The sequence below is a fragment of the Pristiophorus japonicus genome, chromosome 10 (assembly GCF_044704955.1).
Source record: "Pristiophorus japonicus isolate sPriJap1 chromosome 10, sPriJap1.hap1, whole genome shotgun sequence".
In the NCBI taxonomy this organism is placed as follows: domain Eukaryota; kingdom Metazoa; phylum Chordata; class Chondrichthyes; family Pristiophoridae; genus Pristiophorus; species Pristiophorus japonicus.
Genome location: NC_091986.1, coordinates 75,610,448 through 75,630,376, shown reverse-complemented (window position 1 = coordinate 75,630,376; position 19,929 = coordinate 75,610,448). Strand labels below are relative to the sequence as shown.

The window sequence follows — 19,929 nt, the reverse complement described above, 5'->3', positions numbered from 1 at the left end:
AATTATACTTAAAGGGTTGATGGTGGATAGGCAATGGCAAACCTTTAAAGATCATATGGATGAACTTCAGCAATTGTACATCCCTGTCTGGAGTAAAAATAAAACGAGGAAGGTGGCTCAACCGTGGCTAACAAGGGAAATTAAGGATAGTGTTAAATCCAAGGAAGATGCATATAAATTAGCCAGAAAAAGCATTATTATTAGTTTTCTTACTTATTTTTTGAGGACCTCAGAACTGAAACGGTGGATAAAAATTCTGAATAATATTCTGAATGATTACATCCTCCAACTATTCAGAAAGAAAGCAGCATCCTTCCCAAAGCAGTCATATTAATGCAAAATTTATGACTCGGATGTAAATGAGATAGATTGCATTCCTAAACAGGCTAAAGGACTCGCAACAAACAAAGTCTGAAGCATTGATGGTATTTATCTCAGAGTACAAAGAGAGAAAAATTAGTTATGAAAGAGTCAATGGATACTGGGGAGAACAGGCTATTGGACAAATTTACATGGGCATCATTTTTTTTAATTAAAAGGTGACAAAGCAAATGCAGCCAATTCCAGATCTCTAGAACACCCAACTTAAACCCCTTGCTACTTCTCTGTCCACTTTCTTTTGTCTCGGGGCCGAAATGTACCCTTTTTTTAAGGCCCGTTAACGTCTCTGAGGTGGAAAGGCCTTTCTGCCAAGGAGCAGGCGGCAGGTGCCCCCAAACAGCTTCGCGGAGTGCGATGCTGCCGGTGGCTGGATGCTACGGCCGCTCTTAAAGGGGAGGGCGTACTGCTGCAGCCGCCATTTTGTTTTCATTGTCAGCCAACCCGAGTCGACCCAACAATGGTGGTCGCTGGTTCAGCCGGGCCGCCAACAGGCAGCTCGGCACCCCCTCCCTGATGGCCCAGTGGGTGTCACGGAGGATTCACTTGGCCTCGCAATGTCCCTCCCCTTTAAGTGAAGGGGTGGAACGATGCGACGCATCAGTGATGGACACCACCCCTCTCCTGCCTCCAACGGTGCCCAATTTCCCACCTTTTTACCCCGCCGGGAGGCAATAATTCAAATAATTCTAATTATCCATCTGAAATAGGGCAGAGGGCAATTCCCCGCCCTCATCTTTTCACCAAAGCTTTCCATCTCCTTTCCCAGCTCTTACGTATGGTTCAGCAGCCACTCCTTTTTTGCTTTTCCCTATTTCCCCCACCCTTGCCTATATAAACACTTTTCCTCTTTAAAATTTTATGGATAACCTGTAGAACTGTTTACCATCCTCAGACTTGCCCTACAAGCTTCAGGCTTTTAAAATGCATATACTTGCCCAAGGCTAACTGCTTCTTGCTGTTTTATTCTAATCACTTTAGTGTCAGCTGTGGCTCAGTTGATAGCACTCTTACTTCTGAGTCATGAAGGTTGTGCATTCAAATCACACTCCAGAGACTTGAGTACAAAAAATCCAGGCTGACACTGCAGTATAGTACTGAGGGAACGCTACACTTTCAGAGATGCTGTCTTTCGGATGAGACGTTAAACCAAGGCTTCATCTCTCAGGTGGATGTAAAATATCCCAATGCACTACTTTGAAGAGTAGGGCAGTTGTCCTGGCCAATATTTATCCCTCAACCAACACCACTAAAAAAATCTAGTCATTATCACATTGCTGTTTGTGGGAGCTTGCTGTGTACAAATTGGCAGCTGTGTTTCTTACATTACAACAGTTACTACACCTCAAAAGTACTTCAATGCTTTGGGAAGACCTGAGGTCGTGAAACGTGCGTTATAAATGCGAGTATTTACTCTGTTCTGATTTGGCAGTGCCAATGACCTTCGCCCCCAGTTGCTGCATAACCACAATTGCTGTGCTGAGCTCAGCGCGACTGTTGCCCGAAGGCGTTCGGCTAGTTCCGGAGCGGCCCGAGCGGAGGGAGGGGCGCGGTGCATTGTGGGCGCAGGTGTCGGCGGTCCTTTTCGATATTTACCCGAGCCGCCATTTTGTCGCTGTTTCCGCGGCGTCTCCGGGGCCTCTGGAAATCTGCGAGTTGGAAGCCGTCACGGGAACGTCGAGTCGGTGGACGGCGGCTACCGGTAATCAGAGCGGAGCTGTACAGGCACCGACTCTCTCTCTGTCTTCTCCAACCTCACCACCCATCCCGGATCGGGCCGCGGCGGCGGTGATGGGCAGGTCTCGGAGTCGCAGCTCGTCGCGCTCCAAACACGCGAAGAGCAGTAAGCACGGCAAGCATCGGACGCGCTCCCACTCGCGAGACAAGGAGAGACCGCGAAAACGTTCCAAGTCCCGGGAGAAGAAGAGCCGCCGGCACGCAGCCAACCGGGAGTCACGGTCCCGCTCCCGCTGCCGCACCACCCCAGAGCGGATCGACATCTTCGGCCGCAACCTGAGCAAGAGGAGCAGCTTGGACGAGAAGCAGAAGCGCGAGGAGGAGGAGAAGAAAGCCGAGCTGGAGAGGCAGCGTAAGATGTGAGTGGCGGGGGGAGGAGAGGAGGCAGACCAGGGGGCTCGCCTCGCTAACTCGCCGCGGCCGACTCCGAAAGGAGGAGGGGCCGGGTTCTCCGCCATCGGCCTCGGCCTAGATTTTTAATTGATCCTGGGCTCAGAAAGGAGAGATTTCCGGCGACATGTTTGCTGGCTGGAGGGAGGGGAGGGGGTTCACTGCCGGACACATGCTGTGAATTGAGAGGTGGCCCAAAGCTCATGTTGCCTGTGGTGACTTCCGCCTGGTTGCCGATCTAAAATGGCAGCCTGGGCCCTGTCCCTCTTGATTAGAGAAACACAATTCGGAGTCTTCAACTCCTGTCTTTTGATAAAGGTCTGATTTCACCCGTGTAGGTGAAAGCATTTGTAGATAGACCAGGAATATCTCGGATCTAGTACTGTGTAATGAGGCAGGATTAATAAAATCTCGTTGTAAAGCATCCTCTAGGACTGAGTGGCCATAACATGGTTGAATTTCAAATTCAGTTGGAGGGTGAGAAAGTTGGTTCTCAAATCAGGGTCCTAAGCTTAAATAAAGGAGACTACAAAGGCAGAATTCACTAAAGTGGACTGGGAAAATAGAATAATGTATGGAACAGTTGATGAGTAGTGGCAGACTACTCATCAACCGTTCCATACTTTATTCTATTTAAGGAGCTATTTCATAACTCGCAACAAAAATATATTCCAATGAGAAGGAAAGATTTTAAGAGAAGGGATAACCATCCATAGCTAACTAAGGAAATAAGGGATGTTATCAAATTGAAAACCAGGGCATACAATGTGGCCAAGACTAGTAGGAGGCCAGAGGATTGAGACATTTTTAAAAGCCAGCAAAGAACGACTAAAACAAATGATAAAGAGAGGGAAGATAGATAATGAAAGTAAATTAGCATGAAATATAAAAACAGATAGTAAGAGTTTCTACAGTTACATAAAAAGGAAAAGAGTGGCTAAAATAAATGTTGGTCCCCTAGAGGATGAGACTGGGGAATTAATAATGGAGAACAGGGAAATGGCAGAGACGTTGAACAAATATCTTGTATCGGTCTTCATGGTAGAAGACACTAAAAAACATCCCAATAGTAGATAATCAAGGGGCTATAGGGAGGGAGGAACTTATTAATACAATCACTATCACTAATGAAATAGTATTCGGTAAAATAATGGGACTAAAGGCGAACAAGTCCCGTGGAACTGATGGCTTACATCCTAAGGTCTTAAGATAAGTGGCTGCACAGATAGTGGATGCATTGGTTGTAAGTTACCAAAATTCCCTGGATTCTGGGGTGGTCCCAGCAGATTGGAAAACCACAAATGTAACGCCCCTATTTAAAAAAGGAGGCAGACAAAAAGCAGGAAACTATAGACCAGTTAGCCTATCATCTGTCATTGGGAAAATGCTGGAGTCCATTATTAAGGAAGCAGTAGCGGGACATTTGGAAAAGCATGATTCAATCAAGCAGAGTCAGCATGGTTTTAAAAGGGAAATCATGTTTGACAAATTTGTTGGAGTTCTTTGAGGATGTAACGAGCAGGGTGGATGAGGGGGAACCAGTGGATGTGGTGTATTTGGATTTCCAGAAGGCATTCGATAAGGTGCCACATAAGAGGTTACTGCACAAGAAAAACGTTCATGGGATTGGGGGTAATATATTAGCATGGATAGAGGATTGGCTAAGTAACAGAAAACAGAGAGTCGAGATAAATGGGTAATTTTCCGTTTGGCAAACAGTGACTAGTGGGGTGCCGCAGGGATCGGTGCTGGGTCCTCAACTATTTACAATCTATATTAATGACTTGGATAAAGGGACCAAGTGTAATGTAGCCAAGTTTTCTGACGCTACAAAGATGGGAGGAAAACAAAGATGGGATACAAAGATGGGTGAGAGAGCAAATTGTGAGGAGAACGCACAAATTCTGCAATAGGATATAGACAGGCTAAATGAGTGGGCAAACATTTGGCAGATGGAGTATAATATGGTAAAATGTGAGTTTTTCCACTGGGGCAGAAATAATAGAAAAGCAAATTATAATTTAAATAGAGAAAAATTGCAACGAGCTGCAGTACAGAGGGTCCTGGGGGGTCCTTGTGCATGAAACACAAAAAGTTAGTATACAGGTACAGCAAGTAATCAGGAAGACAAATGGAATGTTGGCCTTTATTGCAAGGGATTCGAGTATAAAAGCAAAGAAGTCCTGCTGCAACTGTACAGGGTATTGGTAAGGCCACATCTGGAGTACTGCGTACAGTTTTGGTCACCGCGTTTAAGGAAGGATATACTTGCATTGGAGGCTGTTCAGGGAAGGTGTTCACTAGGTTGATTCCGTAGGTGAGGGGGTTGACTTATGAGGATAGGTTGAGTAGGTTGGGCCTATACACATTGGAGTTCAGAAGAATGAGAGGTGATCTTATTGAAATGTATAAGATAATGAGGGGGCTCGACAAGGTGGATGCAGAGAGGATATTTCCACTCATAGGGGAAACTAAAACTAGGGGACATAGTCTCAGAGTTAGGGGTTGCCCATTTAAAACACAGATGAGGAAGAATTTCTTCTCTAAGGGTTGTAAATCTATGGAATTCTCTGCCCCAGAGAGCTATGGAGGCTGGGTCATTGAATATATTTAAGGCGAAGATAGACAGACTTTTGAGCGATCGGGGAGTCGAGGGTTATGGGAAACAGGCAGGGAAGGGGAGCTGAGTCCATGATCAGATCAACCATGATCTTATTGAATGGTGGAGCAGGCTCGAGGGGCCAAATGGTCTACTCCTGCTCCTATTTCTTATGTTCTTATGAATAGGTGATTGGTGCTGTGCAACAGCTTAGTTTACATTGTACGTAATTTTTGATAATCAGTTGCAGATTACCACTCCATAACCTTGCAGCGATTACATGGAAACCATTAGTTCCTAAATGAGGGTTCCATTTATATATTGTACTAACTATGCAGCTATTAGGAAAGGTTTTTAGAGATTGATTAGTGAAAATTTATTTTCCACTGGTTGGTGAAGTGGGTATCACTAGCCGAACTAAGGGGAAGTTACAAATTTCACCAGCGCTAATTGAAAAGCTAGCAAGTTGGGCCGAATTAGTACTATAATTCCAAGATAGTGTTTTGGCAATGATATTGTATGACAACTGCTACTCACAAAAGTATATACAAAAATAATTCTTTATCTATAGATGTTAAAAAGGAATCCCTTTACATGCCAACTGCTTCTTTGACATCCCTGCAACAGTTTACCCAGACCTACCACTTGAGCTGCAATCTGCACCCAGAGCTTCCGGTTTATAACTGGGATCTTCTCTATGTATATGAGCTGGTGTGCTCACTTCCCTATTCTATAGGTCTATAGAGAATTAGTGGTAATCTCATTGAAACATATAAAATTCTGAAGGCACTTGACAGGGTAGAGGCTGAGAGGATGTTCCCCTGGCTGGGGAGTCTAGAACTGGAGGTCACACTGAGACAACAAGGAGTTGGTGATTTAGGACTGAGATGAGAAATGTTTTCACTCAAAGGGTTGTGAAACTTTAGAATTCTCTATCCCAGAGGGCTGTGGGTGCTTAGTTGTTGAATATATGATCACTGATGATTGCAGTGTTCAGTTCCATTCACAACTCCTACATGCATTAAGACCTGGGCGACATTCAGGCTTGGGCTGATAAGTGGCAAGTAACATTTACACCACATAAGTGATAGGCAATCACTGTCTCTAACAAGCGACAGTCTAATCGAATCCCCAACCATCAACATCCTGGGGTCACCATTGACCAGAAACCTAACTGGACCAGCTGCATAAATACTGCGGCAACAAGAGCGGGTCAGAGGCTGGGTATTTTGCGGCGAGAGTCTCACCTCCTGACTCCCCAAAGCCTTTCCACCATCGACACAACTCAGGAATGTGATGGAATACTCTCCACTAGCCTGGATGACTGCAGCTCCAACAACACTCAAGAAGGTCAACACCATCCAGGACAAAGCAACCCACTTGATTGGTACCCCATCCGCCACCTTAAACATTCACTCCCTCCACCACCGGCGCACCGTGGGCTGCAGTGTGTACCATCTATAAGATGCTCTGCGACATCACCTCCTGTCCCTGTGACCTCTACCGCCTAGAAGGACAAGAGTAGTAGGTGCATGAGAACACCATCCTGACTTGGAAATGTATCCCGCCATTCCTTCGTCGTCGCTGCATCAAAATCCTGGAACACCCACCCTGGCAGCATTGTGAGAGCACCTTTACTTTAAGGACAGCAATGGTTCAAGAAGATGGCTGACAGCCACCTTCTTTAGGGTAATTGGGGATGGGCAATAAATGCTGGCCCTGCCAGCGATGTCCACATCCCAGGAACGAATCAAAAAATTATTCAAGACCGGGATCAATAGACTTTTGGAATCTAAGCGAGTCAAAGGATATGGGGATAGGGCAGGAAGGTCGAGCTGAGGTAAAGGATCAGCCATGATCTTACTAAAGGGCGGACAGGCTCGAACAGCCGAATGGCCTACTCTTATTTCTTATGCTCTATGTTATGCCCACTCCAAGCTCATGTTTTCCATGAAACCCATCTCCTGCTCCATTGACTCTATTCCAACCAGACTGCTGACCACCTAGCTTCCCTTCCTGGCCCTCATGTTGGCTGATATTGTTAATGGTTATCTATCCACGGGTACTGTTTCCCACCCCCCACCCCACCCTTCAAAACTGTCATGATCACCCCTTGCCACAAATAAAACACCCTTGACCTCCGATGTCCTTGCAAACTGCTGCCTCATCTCCAACTTCTCTCTATAAAGTCCTTGAACATGCAAGCACCTCCCAAATCCACACCCATCTTTCCTGGAACTCCATGTTTGAATAACTCCACATCAGGTTCTGTTGTATTGGAGGTCCCCAAATTCCCCCCCCCCCCCCCCCCGCCAGTGCTCTTGGACCTCAGCCCTTTCTCCCCCACTCTGTGTTAGGAAAACCCAACCTACGAGTCTATCGTACTCCTTTCCCTATCCTTCCCTCCACTCCATCTAGCTGGGTCTTTATTGCTTTTCAATCCTAGCCCCTATATTCATGCCTCCCTCGTACATGTTGCAGTATCTCTTGGCCTCTCTTGCCTGATCCCAATATCTGCCTCCAATTTATTTGTTGCCTCCCATCTTACTGAATGCTGTTTTTTTAAAGTGAGTTAGAAATTGATTCCATTGTTAAAGGAGCATGTTTGAAAGGCATTCAGTGAGATTGAGAGACACGCAGAGGAAGTGGTAAAGGCAGAGAAACGTGCAGGGTGGGAAAATGGAAAGTGATGAATGGAGATACAGAGACTACAAGAAGAAAAATGTGCGAGAGTCATCAAGAGAAAGTGATTGGCAGACAGAGTCTGAATTAGAGTGAGAAAGAAATGGGGAAATTAGATTCAAATTTTTGTTTTGTTTGATTAACAGTACAATAGCTAATTGCTGTTATGATTAATAGAGTAATTTCAAGGCTGTAATCACATCTTGGAATACAGATGCTAGTTGTATGTAAAGAATTTAAGCATGGAATGAGGGGTTCTTAAAACTCAGTTCCTTTAAGCTGCATGGCCATGTAGCCAGCTCACCGGCATTTAAATAGGAAAAACTGCATGTGCGGTATTTTGAATGGGCTTCGCAGCCCCTTAACCCCCCCAAAAAAAAATTGGAGAACATTGCCTCTTCCCCCTCTATCTTCCTATGGTGCTCTCTTTCCATGCCTACCACTCCTATCATGTCACAGACAGTCGAAATTAGTTGTCGGGTTGAGCTCATTCCACACTGCCCCCCCCCCCCCCCCCACCCAATGTATTTTTGAATAAACCTGGAATTGCATCCTCTACAGTATTCGACATTTCCCACATAGTCCATCACTTCAGCTTCTCTGAGATTGCTGATCAATGTTAAATTATGGACAATATTGTGCTGTGGATTCTCATTCCCCAAAAACACCACATTCAGTGTTATATGGGTTAAGTTCAAGTTCCAGAAATAAAAGTAAGTGTTCTTAACCTATTGCTTCTCACCCTGTTTCCTCCCTCCCAACCATCTTCATTAAGCAATAATGAACAAACATTTTCACATGTTTTGGTATGAGGTGAAGCCTGCAGCTTAATAAAATATCTTAATTAAATCGAGGTGGATTTAAAACTAAACAAGCAATAATGGGAACCATTTGCGCAGTGAACAAGGAATATATGGGTTGGGGAGTTGATCAATACTCAGGCTTCAGTCGTGATCTAATCTTTATGCAAATAGTACTACAAAGACGTACTAAAATAAAAACATAACCAAATCACAATTATGGAGACATGGTCTACATTAGAAATGGATATATTCTCTCAAAATCAAAATGTATCTATCAGGAGATGATCTGAAATGAACTGGATTTGCTACAGTAAATAAGTTTGTGAAAGTGCTATGGTCTCTTCACAAGTTATATTGTTACATTACAGTAATTTAACAGCCTAGTGTTAATTTATTTCTAATGTTATAGCCAATGCTTTGGTTGTTAAATCATTTACCAGAGTAGGGAAGTGCATTGTGTCAATAAAGAGTTACATGTTCTTGTGGGCATATTTCAAGCTTTCCCACTTTGGTCATTTTTACTGACCCAATAAACACGTGTGTGTTATAAATGAAGGATTTTATTGTTTGAACTGTATCTAACTCCCTCCATGTTCTTCCCTTACCCTTCCATCCCTTCTCCGAAGGTGGCAGCTTTTATTGGAGACCAGTCCTATGAGCAACTATGTATTTTGGTGGCGAATATAACGTGAGCTATTAAAGCTGACCCAGCTCCTGCTTTCAGATTCACTTTGTTCAGCAATCCCTGTTCTATGATCAGCGTTAAAAAAATCTTTCTCTGTCTTCTCTTCCTCTACCCAAGATACCTAAAAGAATTGTAGCAAATCTCATTGCTACCTTAGCTGCGCAGTAAATTTGGGACCTTACTGGTCAGTTAAACTTAAGACAGCTTCGTGAGGTCCATTTATCTACTGAGCCCTGTGAATGCTCTGAAATGTAGTTTTTTTGAAAATGCTACTAAAAACCTCAAGTTGTTTACGACGTTACACAAACCACCATTGCTGTCCTTCTGCAGACCAAGTTGGCCAAAGTAGATTTTAATGGTGTGTGCATAAGAAATAGGAGCAGGAGTAGGCCATTTGGCCCCTAGAGCCTGCTCTTCCATTTAATAAGATCATGGCTGATCTGATCATGGACTCAGCTCCTCATAACCTTTTATTCCCTGTTCGTTTAAGAAACTGTCTATTTCTGTCTTAAATTTATTCAATGTCCCAGCTTCCACAGCTCTGAGGCAGCGAATTCCACAGATTTACAACCCTCTGAGAGAAGAAATTTCTCCTCATCTCTGTTTTAAATGGGCGGCTCCTTATTCTAAGATCATGCCCTCTAGTTCCAGTCTCCCCCGTCAGTGGAAACATCCTTTCTGCATCAACCTTGTCAAGCCCCCTTATAATCTTATACCTTTCGATAAGATCACATTTCATTCTTCTGAATTTCAATGAGTGGAGGGCAAACATAGAAACATAGAAAATAGGTGCAGGAGTAGGCCATTCGGCCCTTCGAGCCTGCACCACCATTCAATAAGATCATGGCTGATCCTTCACCTCAGTACCCCTTTCCCACTTTCTCTCCATACCCCTTGATCCCTTTAGCCGTAAGGGCCATATCGAACTCCCTCTTGAATGCATCCAATGAACTGGCATCAACAACTCTCTGCGGCAGGGAATTCCACAGGTTAACAACTCTCTGAGTGAAGAAGTTTCTCCTCATCTCAGTTCTAAATGGCCCACCCCTTATCCTAAGACTGTATCCCCTGGTTCTGGACTTCCCCAACATCGGGAACATTCTTCCGCATCTAACCTGTCCCTGTCCCGTCAGAATCTTATACGTTTCTATGAGATCCCCTCTCATCCTTCTAAACTCCAGTGTATAAAGGTCCAGTTGATCCAGTCTCTCCTCATATGTCAGTCCAGCCATCCCTGGAATCAGTCTGGTGAACCTTCGCTGCACTCCCTCAATAGCAAGAATGTCCTTCCTCAGATTAGGAGACCAAAACTGAACACACTATTCCAGATGAGGCCTCAACAAGGCCCTGTACAATTGCAGTAAGACCTCCCTGCTCCTATACTCAAATCCCCTAGCTATGAAGGCCAACATGCCATTTGCCGCCTTCACCGCCTGCTGTACCTGCATGCCAACTTTCAATGACTGATGAACCATGACACCCAGGTCTCGTTGCATCGCCCCTTTTCCTAATCTGCCGCCATTCAGATAATAATCTGCCTTCGTGTTTTTACCACCAAAGTGGATAACCTCACATTTATCCACATTATACTGCATCTGCCATGCTTTTGCCCACTCACCGAACCTGTCCAAGTCACCCAGTGGCCTCTTAGCATACTCCTCACAGCTCACACCGCCACCCAGTTTAGTGTCATCTGCAAACTTGGAGATATTGCACTCAATTCCTTCATCCAAATCATTGATGTATATTGTAAAGAGCTGGGGTCCCAGCACTGAGCCCTGCGGCACTCCACTAGTCACTGCCTCCCATTCCGAAAAGGACCCGTTTATCCCGATTCTCTGCTTCCGGTCTGCCAACCAATTCTCTATCCACGCCAGTACATTACCCCCAATACCATGTGCTTTGATTTTGCGCACCAATCTCTTATGTGGGACCTTGTCAAAGGCCTTTTGAAAGTCCAAATACACCACATTCACTGGTTCTCCCTTGTCCACTCTACTAGTTACATCCTCAAAAAATTCCAGAGGATTTGTCAAGCATGATTTCCCTTTCATAAATCCATGCTGACTTGGACCGATCCTGTCACTGCTTTCCAAATGCACTATTTCATCCTTAATAATTAATTCCAACATTTTCCCCACTACTGATGTCAGGCTAACCGGTCTATAATTACCCATTTACTCTCTCCCTCCTTTTTTAAAAAAGTGGTGTTACAGTCCATGGGAACTGATCCAGAGTCGATAGACTGTTGGAAGATGATCACCAATGCATCCATTATTTCTAGGGCCACTTCCTTAAGTACTCTGGGATGCAGACAATCAGGCCCCGGGGATTTATCAGCCTTCAATCCCATCAATTTCCCCAACACAATTTCCCGCCTAACTAGGATATCCTACAATTTCTCATTCTCACTCGACCCTCGGTCCCCTAGTACATCCGGAAGGTTATTTGTGCCTTCCTTCGTGAAGACAGAACCAAAGTATTTGTTCAATTGGTCTGCCATTTCTTTGTTCCCCATTATAAATTCACCCAAGTCCGACTGAAAGGGACCTACGTTTGTCTTCACTACTCTTTTTTTTCTTTTCACATATCTATAGAAGCTTTTGCAGTCAGTTTTTATATTCCCGGCAAGCTTCCTCTTGTACTCTATTTTCCTCTCCTAATTAAACCCTTTGTCCTCCTCTGCTGAATTCTAAATTTCTCCCAGTCCTCTGGTTTGCTGCTTTTTCTGGCCAATTTATATGCCTCTTCCTTGGATCTAACACTATCCTTAATTTCCCTTGTTAGCCACGGTTGAGCCACCTTCCCTGTTTTATTTTTACTCCAGACAGGGATGTACAATTGTTGAAATTCATCCATGTGATCTATAAATGGTTGCCATTGCCTATTCACCGTCAACCCTTTAAGTATCACTCGCCAGTCTATTCTCGCCAATACACACCTCATGCTGTCGAAGTTAGCTTTCCTTAAGTTCAGGACCCTAGTTTCTGATTTAACTGTGTCACTCTCCATCTTAATAAAGAATTCTACCATATTATGGTCACTCTTTCCCAAGGGGCCTCGCACAACTAGATTGCAAATTCGTCCCTTCTCATTACACATCACCCAGTCTAGGATGGCCAGCTCTCTAGTTGGTTCCTCGACATATTGGTCAAGAAAACCATCCCTAATACACTCCAGGAAATCCTCCTCCGCCACATTGCTACCAGTTTGGTTAGCCCAATCTATATGTAAATTAAAGTCACCCATGATAACTGCTGTACCTTTATTGCACACATTCCTTATTTCTTGTTTGATGCTGTCCCCAACTTCACTACTACTGTTTGGTGGCCTGTACACAACTTCCACCAGCATTTTCTGCCCTTTAGTATTCCTGTGTAATCCCAGACCCTACTCGACCTTTCCTCATAGGTCAACCCCCTCATTCCTGGGCTCCGCACCCTCTGATTCAAACCCACACACCGGCCGATTGAATGCATTCAAAAGCTGGGGACACAACACCACGTGCGCGCCCCTGCTCTGACATCCATTGAGGTCAGTGCCAGTCATGGCGTGCTCCCACTTTACAACAAATGGTGGGGCCCCATGATGTCACACGTGCACCCCGTCCCTTTGGACGCCAATATTCTCTACTCGGTATACCTGCACAGGCCGCGGTGACCCGCCCATTACCAGCATCCGGAATGCAATCCCCATTACAGTGTGGTTGGACTGGCCACAGTCAACTGAAACCGGGTATGCCTCTATGGCTAGTCGGAGTTGGCACGGGCTCATTAAATTTTCATATGGGCTGAGCGTGGTGACCCACGAAGTGACGCGACCTTGCTGCAGGTCCTCCAAATTACTGCACCCTTCGTTCAGCAGCCACGCACCGTACAACACACATGTATTGTTTTTTGCTGCCTGCGCCAAGGCATTCTGATCCTCCCTGATCAAACTATTGATTGTCTGAGCGTGTGCCTCCAGCTCAGCTATTACTTCCTTTAAATATATAGTCATAGCCTCATCTTCCCATAACTCCGACCCCTCGAGCTCATTACCTTCCCCCAGTATCTTTCACAGCTGGTCCGTTAAGGTGTTGTCCTGCATCTGCAACTGTGCATCGGTCCATATTGTTGATAATGGACGTGCCCATGCTGAAGGCTGTAGCCGCATCATTAAATACCCCCATCTATATCTTTTCCAACCCAATGCGGTGGTTTACAGTTAAATTGTAGACTTTCCTAATTCACGTCCTCGGTCCCAGTGTGGTGGTGAGGCAACTAATCTGTGTTTCCTGTACCGGTGGGGCTGTGGGTAGGGGCTTCCTCTTGTGTGCTACCAGTTCCTGTGTTGGTAGGGTCTGGGATTATACAGGAATCCATGCTCTGATCCCATCCCATCCGATCCCGGCCCCGGAATCCTGCTATTGCCGCAAAAAGGCAATCGACACACCTGCCGGGCAGACCCGTTCTGACCCCCACTTACCCACGTAAATTCCTTGTTCCTGATCACTGCCATTGGACCTGCTTCACTTGGATCCCAAAATACTCCTTCCCATTCCCCTGTTTGGCCAGTTTGTCTGCTCATTGGTTGCCCTCCTCTCTGGGCTCTGTTTTAAAGTGGGCCTTAACTTTGTGAATATAGTGTTCTCCCCGGGTGCTTGTGGCCTCCAAAATTTTACCTAGCAGCAGTGCTGTACCGAGGGGTTTCCCATCTGCGGACTTGAGTCCGCGCCTGGCCCAGATTGCCAAGTATTCCGTGCATGAATTGCACATGAACATAGAGTCCGAGCAAATGATGTAAGGGCTGGGGAACTTGTCAGGGTGGGTGACCACGTACGCCATTGCCGCCAATTCAGCGTGCTGAGCACTTGGGGTGTTGGGGAATTTAATGGCCTTCGCTACTTTAGCCATGGCATCATAAATTCTGCACCCGGTGAGGCGCTCCACCTTTACGACCGAACTGGACCCGTCTATGTAAATGTCCCAGCCCGTCAGGTGTATCCCGGCCCGGAATCCTTCATCTATATCCAATACCCCTTCAATCGTACACGTGTGGGCCGTCCCTGGGTAAATCATGTTGGCTGCTAGCTTTGGCTCGGTCAGCTGCTAGCTTTGGCTCGGTCAACCCCTGCACTATCAAGTTCAACTGTGAGAGCAGTAATGTCCGGTGAGCAATGCGGGCACTGCTCACCGTCCCATCTTTGATTCTCCCGTCCAACAGCATCTGAGTGGGTGTGTGGTGTGAGAAGAGATTGGGGATGAACCTGTAAAAAGCTGAGAGCGTTTTACAGCCCAGTGCGTGGCTAGGAGGTGCCTTTCGCAGTTGGAATATCCCCGTTCTACCTCGGTGAGGACCGTAGACGAATAGACCACGGGCTGTAGCTTGCCGTGCCGCTCCTGGAGCAACACCGCACTCAAACTATCCCCGCTGGCTGCTACCTCTAAAAATAATTCTTCCCCACTGTTGATGGCTCCCAATGCGGGTGCTATCTGCAAATTTCCTTTGAGGCGAGTGAACGCTTCCTGGCAGTTCTGATCCCACTCCTACTCGACTCCCTTGCGGAGGAGCCGAAGCAGCGGGACTTCCGTGGCTGCGTAACCCTCTATGAAGTCCCGGCAGTACCCTGTGAGTCCCCAAAAAGATCTTACCCCGGTCACATTCTTGGGGGCTGGCAGCTCCTGTACTGCCTTCCTCCTAACCTCATCTATGGCCCTTTCACCAGCCCTTAGTCAGCCCGAGGAATTTGACTTCTTCCTGGCTGATCTGGGCTTTCTTGGGGTTGACCTTGAACCCCTCCTCCTGCAACAGTTTTAGCAGCTCGTCCAACAGTGGCCCGTGCTCTTCCCCCTCCGCGGAGAACAAAAGCAGTCATCCACGTACTGGATTAATTGGTGGGGTCGACTGAAGCCTTTTAATGCATTCGCCATGCATTGGTGGAATATGGAGGAGCTGTTGTGCAACTCCTAGGGAAGGCATGTCCATGTATACTGCTGCCCTTTAAAAGTGAATGCAAACTTGTGTTGGTCTTCCCGTTTGAGATATCCAGCACCATGAATGTGGTTGAGGTTGCTGGAATGCTCCCTAGCAGATCGGCGATAGCTGCGACTGTGGGCGCGCAAGCTGGGATGTTCTTATTGAGGACCTGATAGTCCACGGTGGCTCTCCACAACTGGTCGGGTTTCTTCACCAGCTAGAGTGGTGAATTCATATAGGTGGTTATTGGTCTCAACACCCCCAGTTTTACCAGGGATCCCAGTGCCGTCTCCAAATTGGCTTCTGTCTCCCGGGGGAAACTATACTGCCTTTGTGGCCGAGACATGGGGTCCCCTTGCACCCGGACCGTTGCCCCAGTCACCCTGCCACAATCGTGTTTATGGGTGGAAAATACGGCGAGGTTGTCCCATACATCCGCCTGGTACTGGGCTGGGGCGCTACTAACCAACTGTTCCGAGTCGTAACTCCCTTTCGGTTTTATGGTGCAGACTCTACCCACTTCTTCCTTAACTCTGGGGATCACCATCACCTCCTCTGTCTTGTCCAAGACCACTGCCCCCCACAGGCAGTGATTCCTCAGGTCCACGATGACCCGGTTGTCTAACATGAAATCAGCCCCAAGGACTCCCCATCCTGGTTGCTCCCATTTCATTAGCACGCACTTCCACGTGGTGCAAAGGGACCCTAGCTCTGTTCTCGGGTTTGGACATTGCCCCCGCCTGCTCGTTCCCTGTGAATCCCATATGGCTAAATGGGACCTTGTTAGACCAAGGTGAATTGGTCAGGTCCTTCGACTGGACCACCGTGCTGAAAGCTTCGGTGTCCACCAAGTATCTCCCCTGCACCGTCTTCACACCTATCGTAACACATGGCCTGCCCCCCTCATCATATGTGAGCAGACACCGGTACTCAGGCTGGGCGCGTTGTAGTCAGGGTGAAGGGGGACATGTGGGTGTGGTTGGCATTAACGCTGCTCACGGTAGTGCCTAGCCTTCCTTTGTCCTTCCCCAGCACCGTGCGAAGGGCGGCCACCAGAACATTAAACAGTTCATTGGTCGCCTCTTGCCTCGGTAACCTGGGGTTTTCGCACGGGAGGACCCCCTCGGCCTGACCCCCACTTTTGTGCCAGGCATTCCCGTCTTCCCACACCTGAAACAAGTCCTGGACTTGTCGGTACTAGTCCCTTCCTGACGCCATTCCTTCCTACCATCCTTACTTGCCTTCATCTCGTGTACCCTCCACTTTGGTTTGAGCTCCTCCTCGGAACCGGTCTTAAAGGTTAGGCTCATTTTTCGGAGCACGCCTGCATTCGTATTCGCGGGCTCCTCAGAGTCAAACCACACTTCTGCCTTGGCCCTGATCCATGGAAAGCTGTTTGCCTCCAGGGTCCTGAGCCAGTGATTCCTGGGGACCCCTACTAGATGCGTGCGGTCTGGCGTCCCTACAGTTGCCCTTTCATACACAAGTCATAGCCTATCCGCAAATGCACCTGGTGCCTCGCCGGCCAGCTGTAGAGTCCGTTCTACTTAGGAGAACGGGCTACCCTGAGCATCTCCCATGGCCCTCAGGATCTCCTCTTTCAACCCTTCTGTGGTACTTCGTCCCAGCTTTGTGACTGCGGACAAGCTCTGATACAGTTTCCCATCAAGGGAGAGCAGCATGAGCCTGTGAATCTCGCCCTCACTACACCCATTGATAGCCCCTACCTGTTCTCCTCCATAAAGTGAACAAAGTGGTCCCCGTCCTGTTTTAGCTTGGGTGTCCCTGCTACCATAGTTGAGGGGTAGTGAATTGGACCACGTAATCACTCTGCAGCGGGCCCTAGTCACCATTTGGTGTGGGGGGGCCGTACTTTTGCTGCCGCAGAGGACACATTGGTCTCGGTGGCGTTTCCGGCGCCGGTGGTACTTCCCTGTCCCGAACCGGCCTTGCGGTATGTGAGTCCCAGTCTGAGTCGAAGTCATCTCGGTTGGAAGAGCAAGGCTCAGCTCCTCTTGCCGTTCTGTTGTGGTGAGGGCAGTTGAGAGAGAGAGAGAGAGCTATACCCCTCCAATACACAGACCGCTGTCTGTTTTTATGGACGCAGGGCCTCGGGGCATGGTTTCCAGGCTTCCTCCCAGGTTTGGATGGGTCATCCACTCAAGCCCTTTGTGGCCTCTTCCCGCCTTCTGGGGCCTGGTTTCCATGGTAACAAAAGGTGCTTCAGGTTTGATGTCTTCTTGATATGTTTTAATGTCCTTAACAGTCGGTGATGGCTTCGATCTCGTTTCGATCTCCTAGCCGATTTAACTTAAGAAGTTCATCTTCTCAGAAACAGTGAGTCACTAGCCTTGTTATCCATGCCTTGGGAGTGGGTCTCTCGGGCCATTTTGTTCCCACGGACAGTCCGTTACCATATGAATGCAACCTGGTTTTTTCATTGCTTCCCCCAACAACCTGTCCAGTTTTTAAGAAGTGTATATCTAAAAACCCATGGGGTCTGCGCATACTGTACACCAATCCTCTATCCGTGCTAATATATTGTCCCAACCCCGTGAACTTTTATCTTGTGCAGTAACCTTTTATGTGGCACCTTATCGAGTGCTTTCTGGAAATCCAAATACACCACATCCACTGGATCCCCCTTATCCACCCTGCTCGTTACATCCTCAAAGAATTTGTCAAACATTATTTCCCTTTTCATAAAACCATGTGGACTCTGCTTGATTGAATCATGCTTTTCCAAATGCCCTGCTACTGCTTCCTTAATAATGGACTCCAGCATTTTTCCAATGACAGATCTTGGGCTAACTGGTCTGTAGTTTCCTGCTTTCTGTCTGCCTCCTTTTAAATAGGAACGTTACATTTACGTTTTTCCAATCCGTTGGGACCTCCCCAGAATCCAGGGAATTTTGATAGATTACAACCAATGCATCCCCACTATCTTTGCATTTCTTTTAAGACCCTAGGATGTAAGCCATCAGGTCCAGGGGACTTGTCTGTCTTTAGTCCCATTATTTTACTGAGTACTACTTCTTTAATGGTAGTGATTGTATTAAGTTCCTCCCTCCCTGTAGCCCCTTGATCATCTACTATTGGGATGTTTGGATGTAAGCCATCAGGTCCAGGGGACTTGTCTGTCTTTAGTCCCATTATTTTACTGAGTACTACTTCTTTAATGGTAGTGATTGTATTAAGTTCCTCCCTCCCTGTAGCCCCTTGATCATCTACTATTGGGATGTTTTTAGTGTCTTCTACGTGAAGACCAATACAAGATATGTGTTCAACATCTCTGCCATTTCCCTGTTCTCCATTATGAATTGCCCAGTCTCATCCTCTAGGGGACCAACATTTACTTTAGCCATTCTTTTCCTTTTTATGTACCTGTAGAAACTCTTACTATCTTTTTATTTGTCGTGCTAGTTTACTTTCATTATCTATCTTCTCTCTCTCATTTTCTTAGTCGTTCTTTTCTGGCTTTTAAACATTTCCCAATCCTCTGGCTTCCCACTAGACTTGGCCACATTGTATGCCCTTGTTATTCAATTTGATACCATCCCGTACTTCCTTAGTTAGCCATGGATGGTTATCCGTTTTCTTAAAGTCTTTCCTTCTCATTGGGATATGTTTTTGTTGCTTCCCAGTAGGATAAGGTGCCCATTTCCAGGGACCTGTGGTGGTGGGTCCAGCCTCATTTTTTATAACTTGTAAATGAGCTATAGCTTCAAGCAGTATAACTCATGGCACCAAATCAATGGACAAATACCACCACTCTAATGTAGTAAATGCACAATGACGTGGGGTGGGGGTGAGTTCATTCCTGAAATTGTCTGAATGCCTTGCTGGTCTGACAGAGTCACTGAAGCCACACCCCTTAACAGCAGTTTGCAAGAAAAATTTGAAGCTCTAGAGTTTGAGAGAATAACATTTTGTCTGGTTCTTGCATCTGTCTTGACTAATCTTGTATCTATTTCCTGACTAATCCTTATTAATCAGGAAATTGTGTTAGGAAAATTGATGGGACTGAAGGCCGATAAATCCCCAGGGCCTGATAGTCTGCACCCCAGAGTACTTAAGGAAGTGGCCCGAGAAATAGTGGATGCATTGGTGGTCATTTTCCAATATTCTATAGACTCTGGATCAGTTCCTATGGATTGGTGAGTAGCTAATGTAACCCCATTTTTTAAAAAAGGAGGGAGAGAGAAAACAGGGAATTATTAGCCTGACATCGATAGTGGGGAAAATGTTGGAATCAATTATTAAAGATGTAATAGCGCATTTGGAAAACAGTGACAGGATCGGTCCAAGTCAGCATGGATTTATGAAAGGGAAATCATACTTGACAAATCTTCTCGAATTTTTTGAGGATGTAACTAGTAGAGCGGACAAGGGAGAACCAGTGGATGTGGTATATTTGGACTTTCAAAAGGCTTTTGACAAGGTCCCACACAAGAGATTAGTGTGCAAAATTAAAGCACATGGTATTGGGGGTAATGTATTCACGTGGCTAGAGAACTGGTTGGCAGACAGGAAGCAAAGAGGAATAAATGGGTCCTTTTCAGAATGGCAGGCCGTGACTAATGGGGTACCGCGTGGTTCAGTGCTGGGACCCCAGCTATTTACAATATATTATTGATTTAGACAAAGGAATTGAATGTAATATCTCCAAATTTGCAGATGACACTAAGCTGGGTGGC

General features: G+C 46.4%; 1 protein-coding gene across 1 annotated transcript in view; it reads left to right on the top strand.

The window, feature by feature from the left end:
* Window positions 1–1,957: 1,957 nt before the first annotated feature.
* The window catches only part of LOC139275010 (arginine and glutamate-rich protein 1-like), a 69,446-nt gene continuing 51,474 nt past the window's right edge, over window positions 1,958–19,929 (top strand). The window contains exon 1 of the mRNA XM_070891864.1: window positions 1,958–2,474. Coding sequence (XP_070747965.1) covers window positions 2,170–2,474 — 305 coding nt within the window. The 5' untranslated portion in view covers window positions 1,958–2,169. The remainder of the gene's footprint in view (window positions 2,475–19,929) is intronic.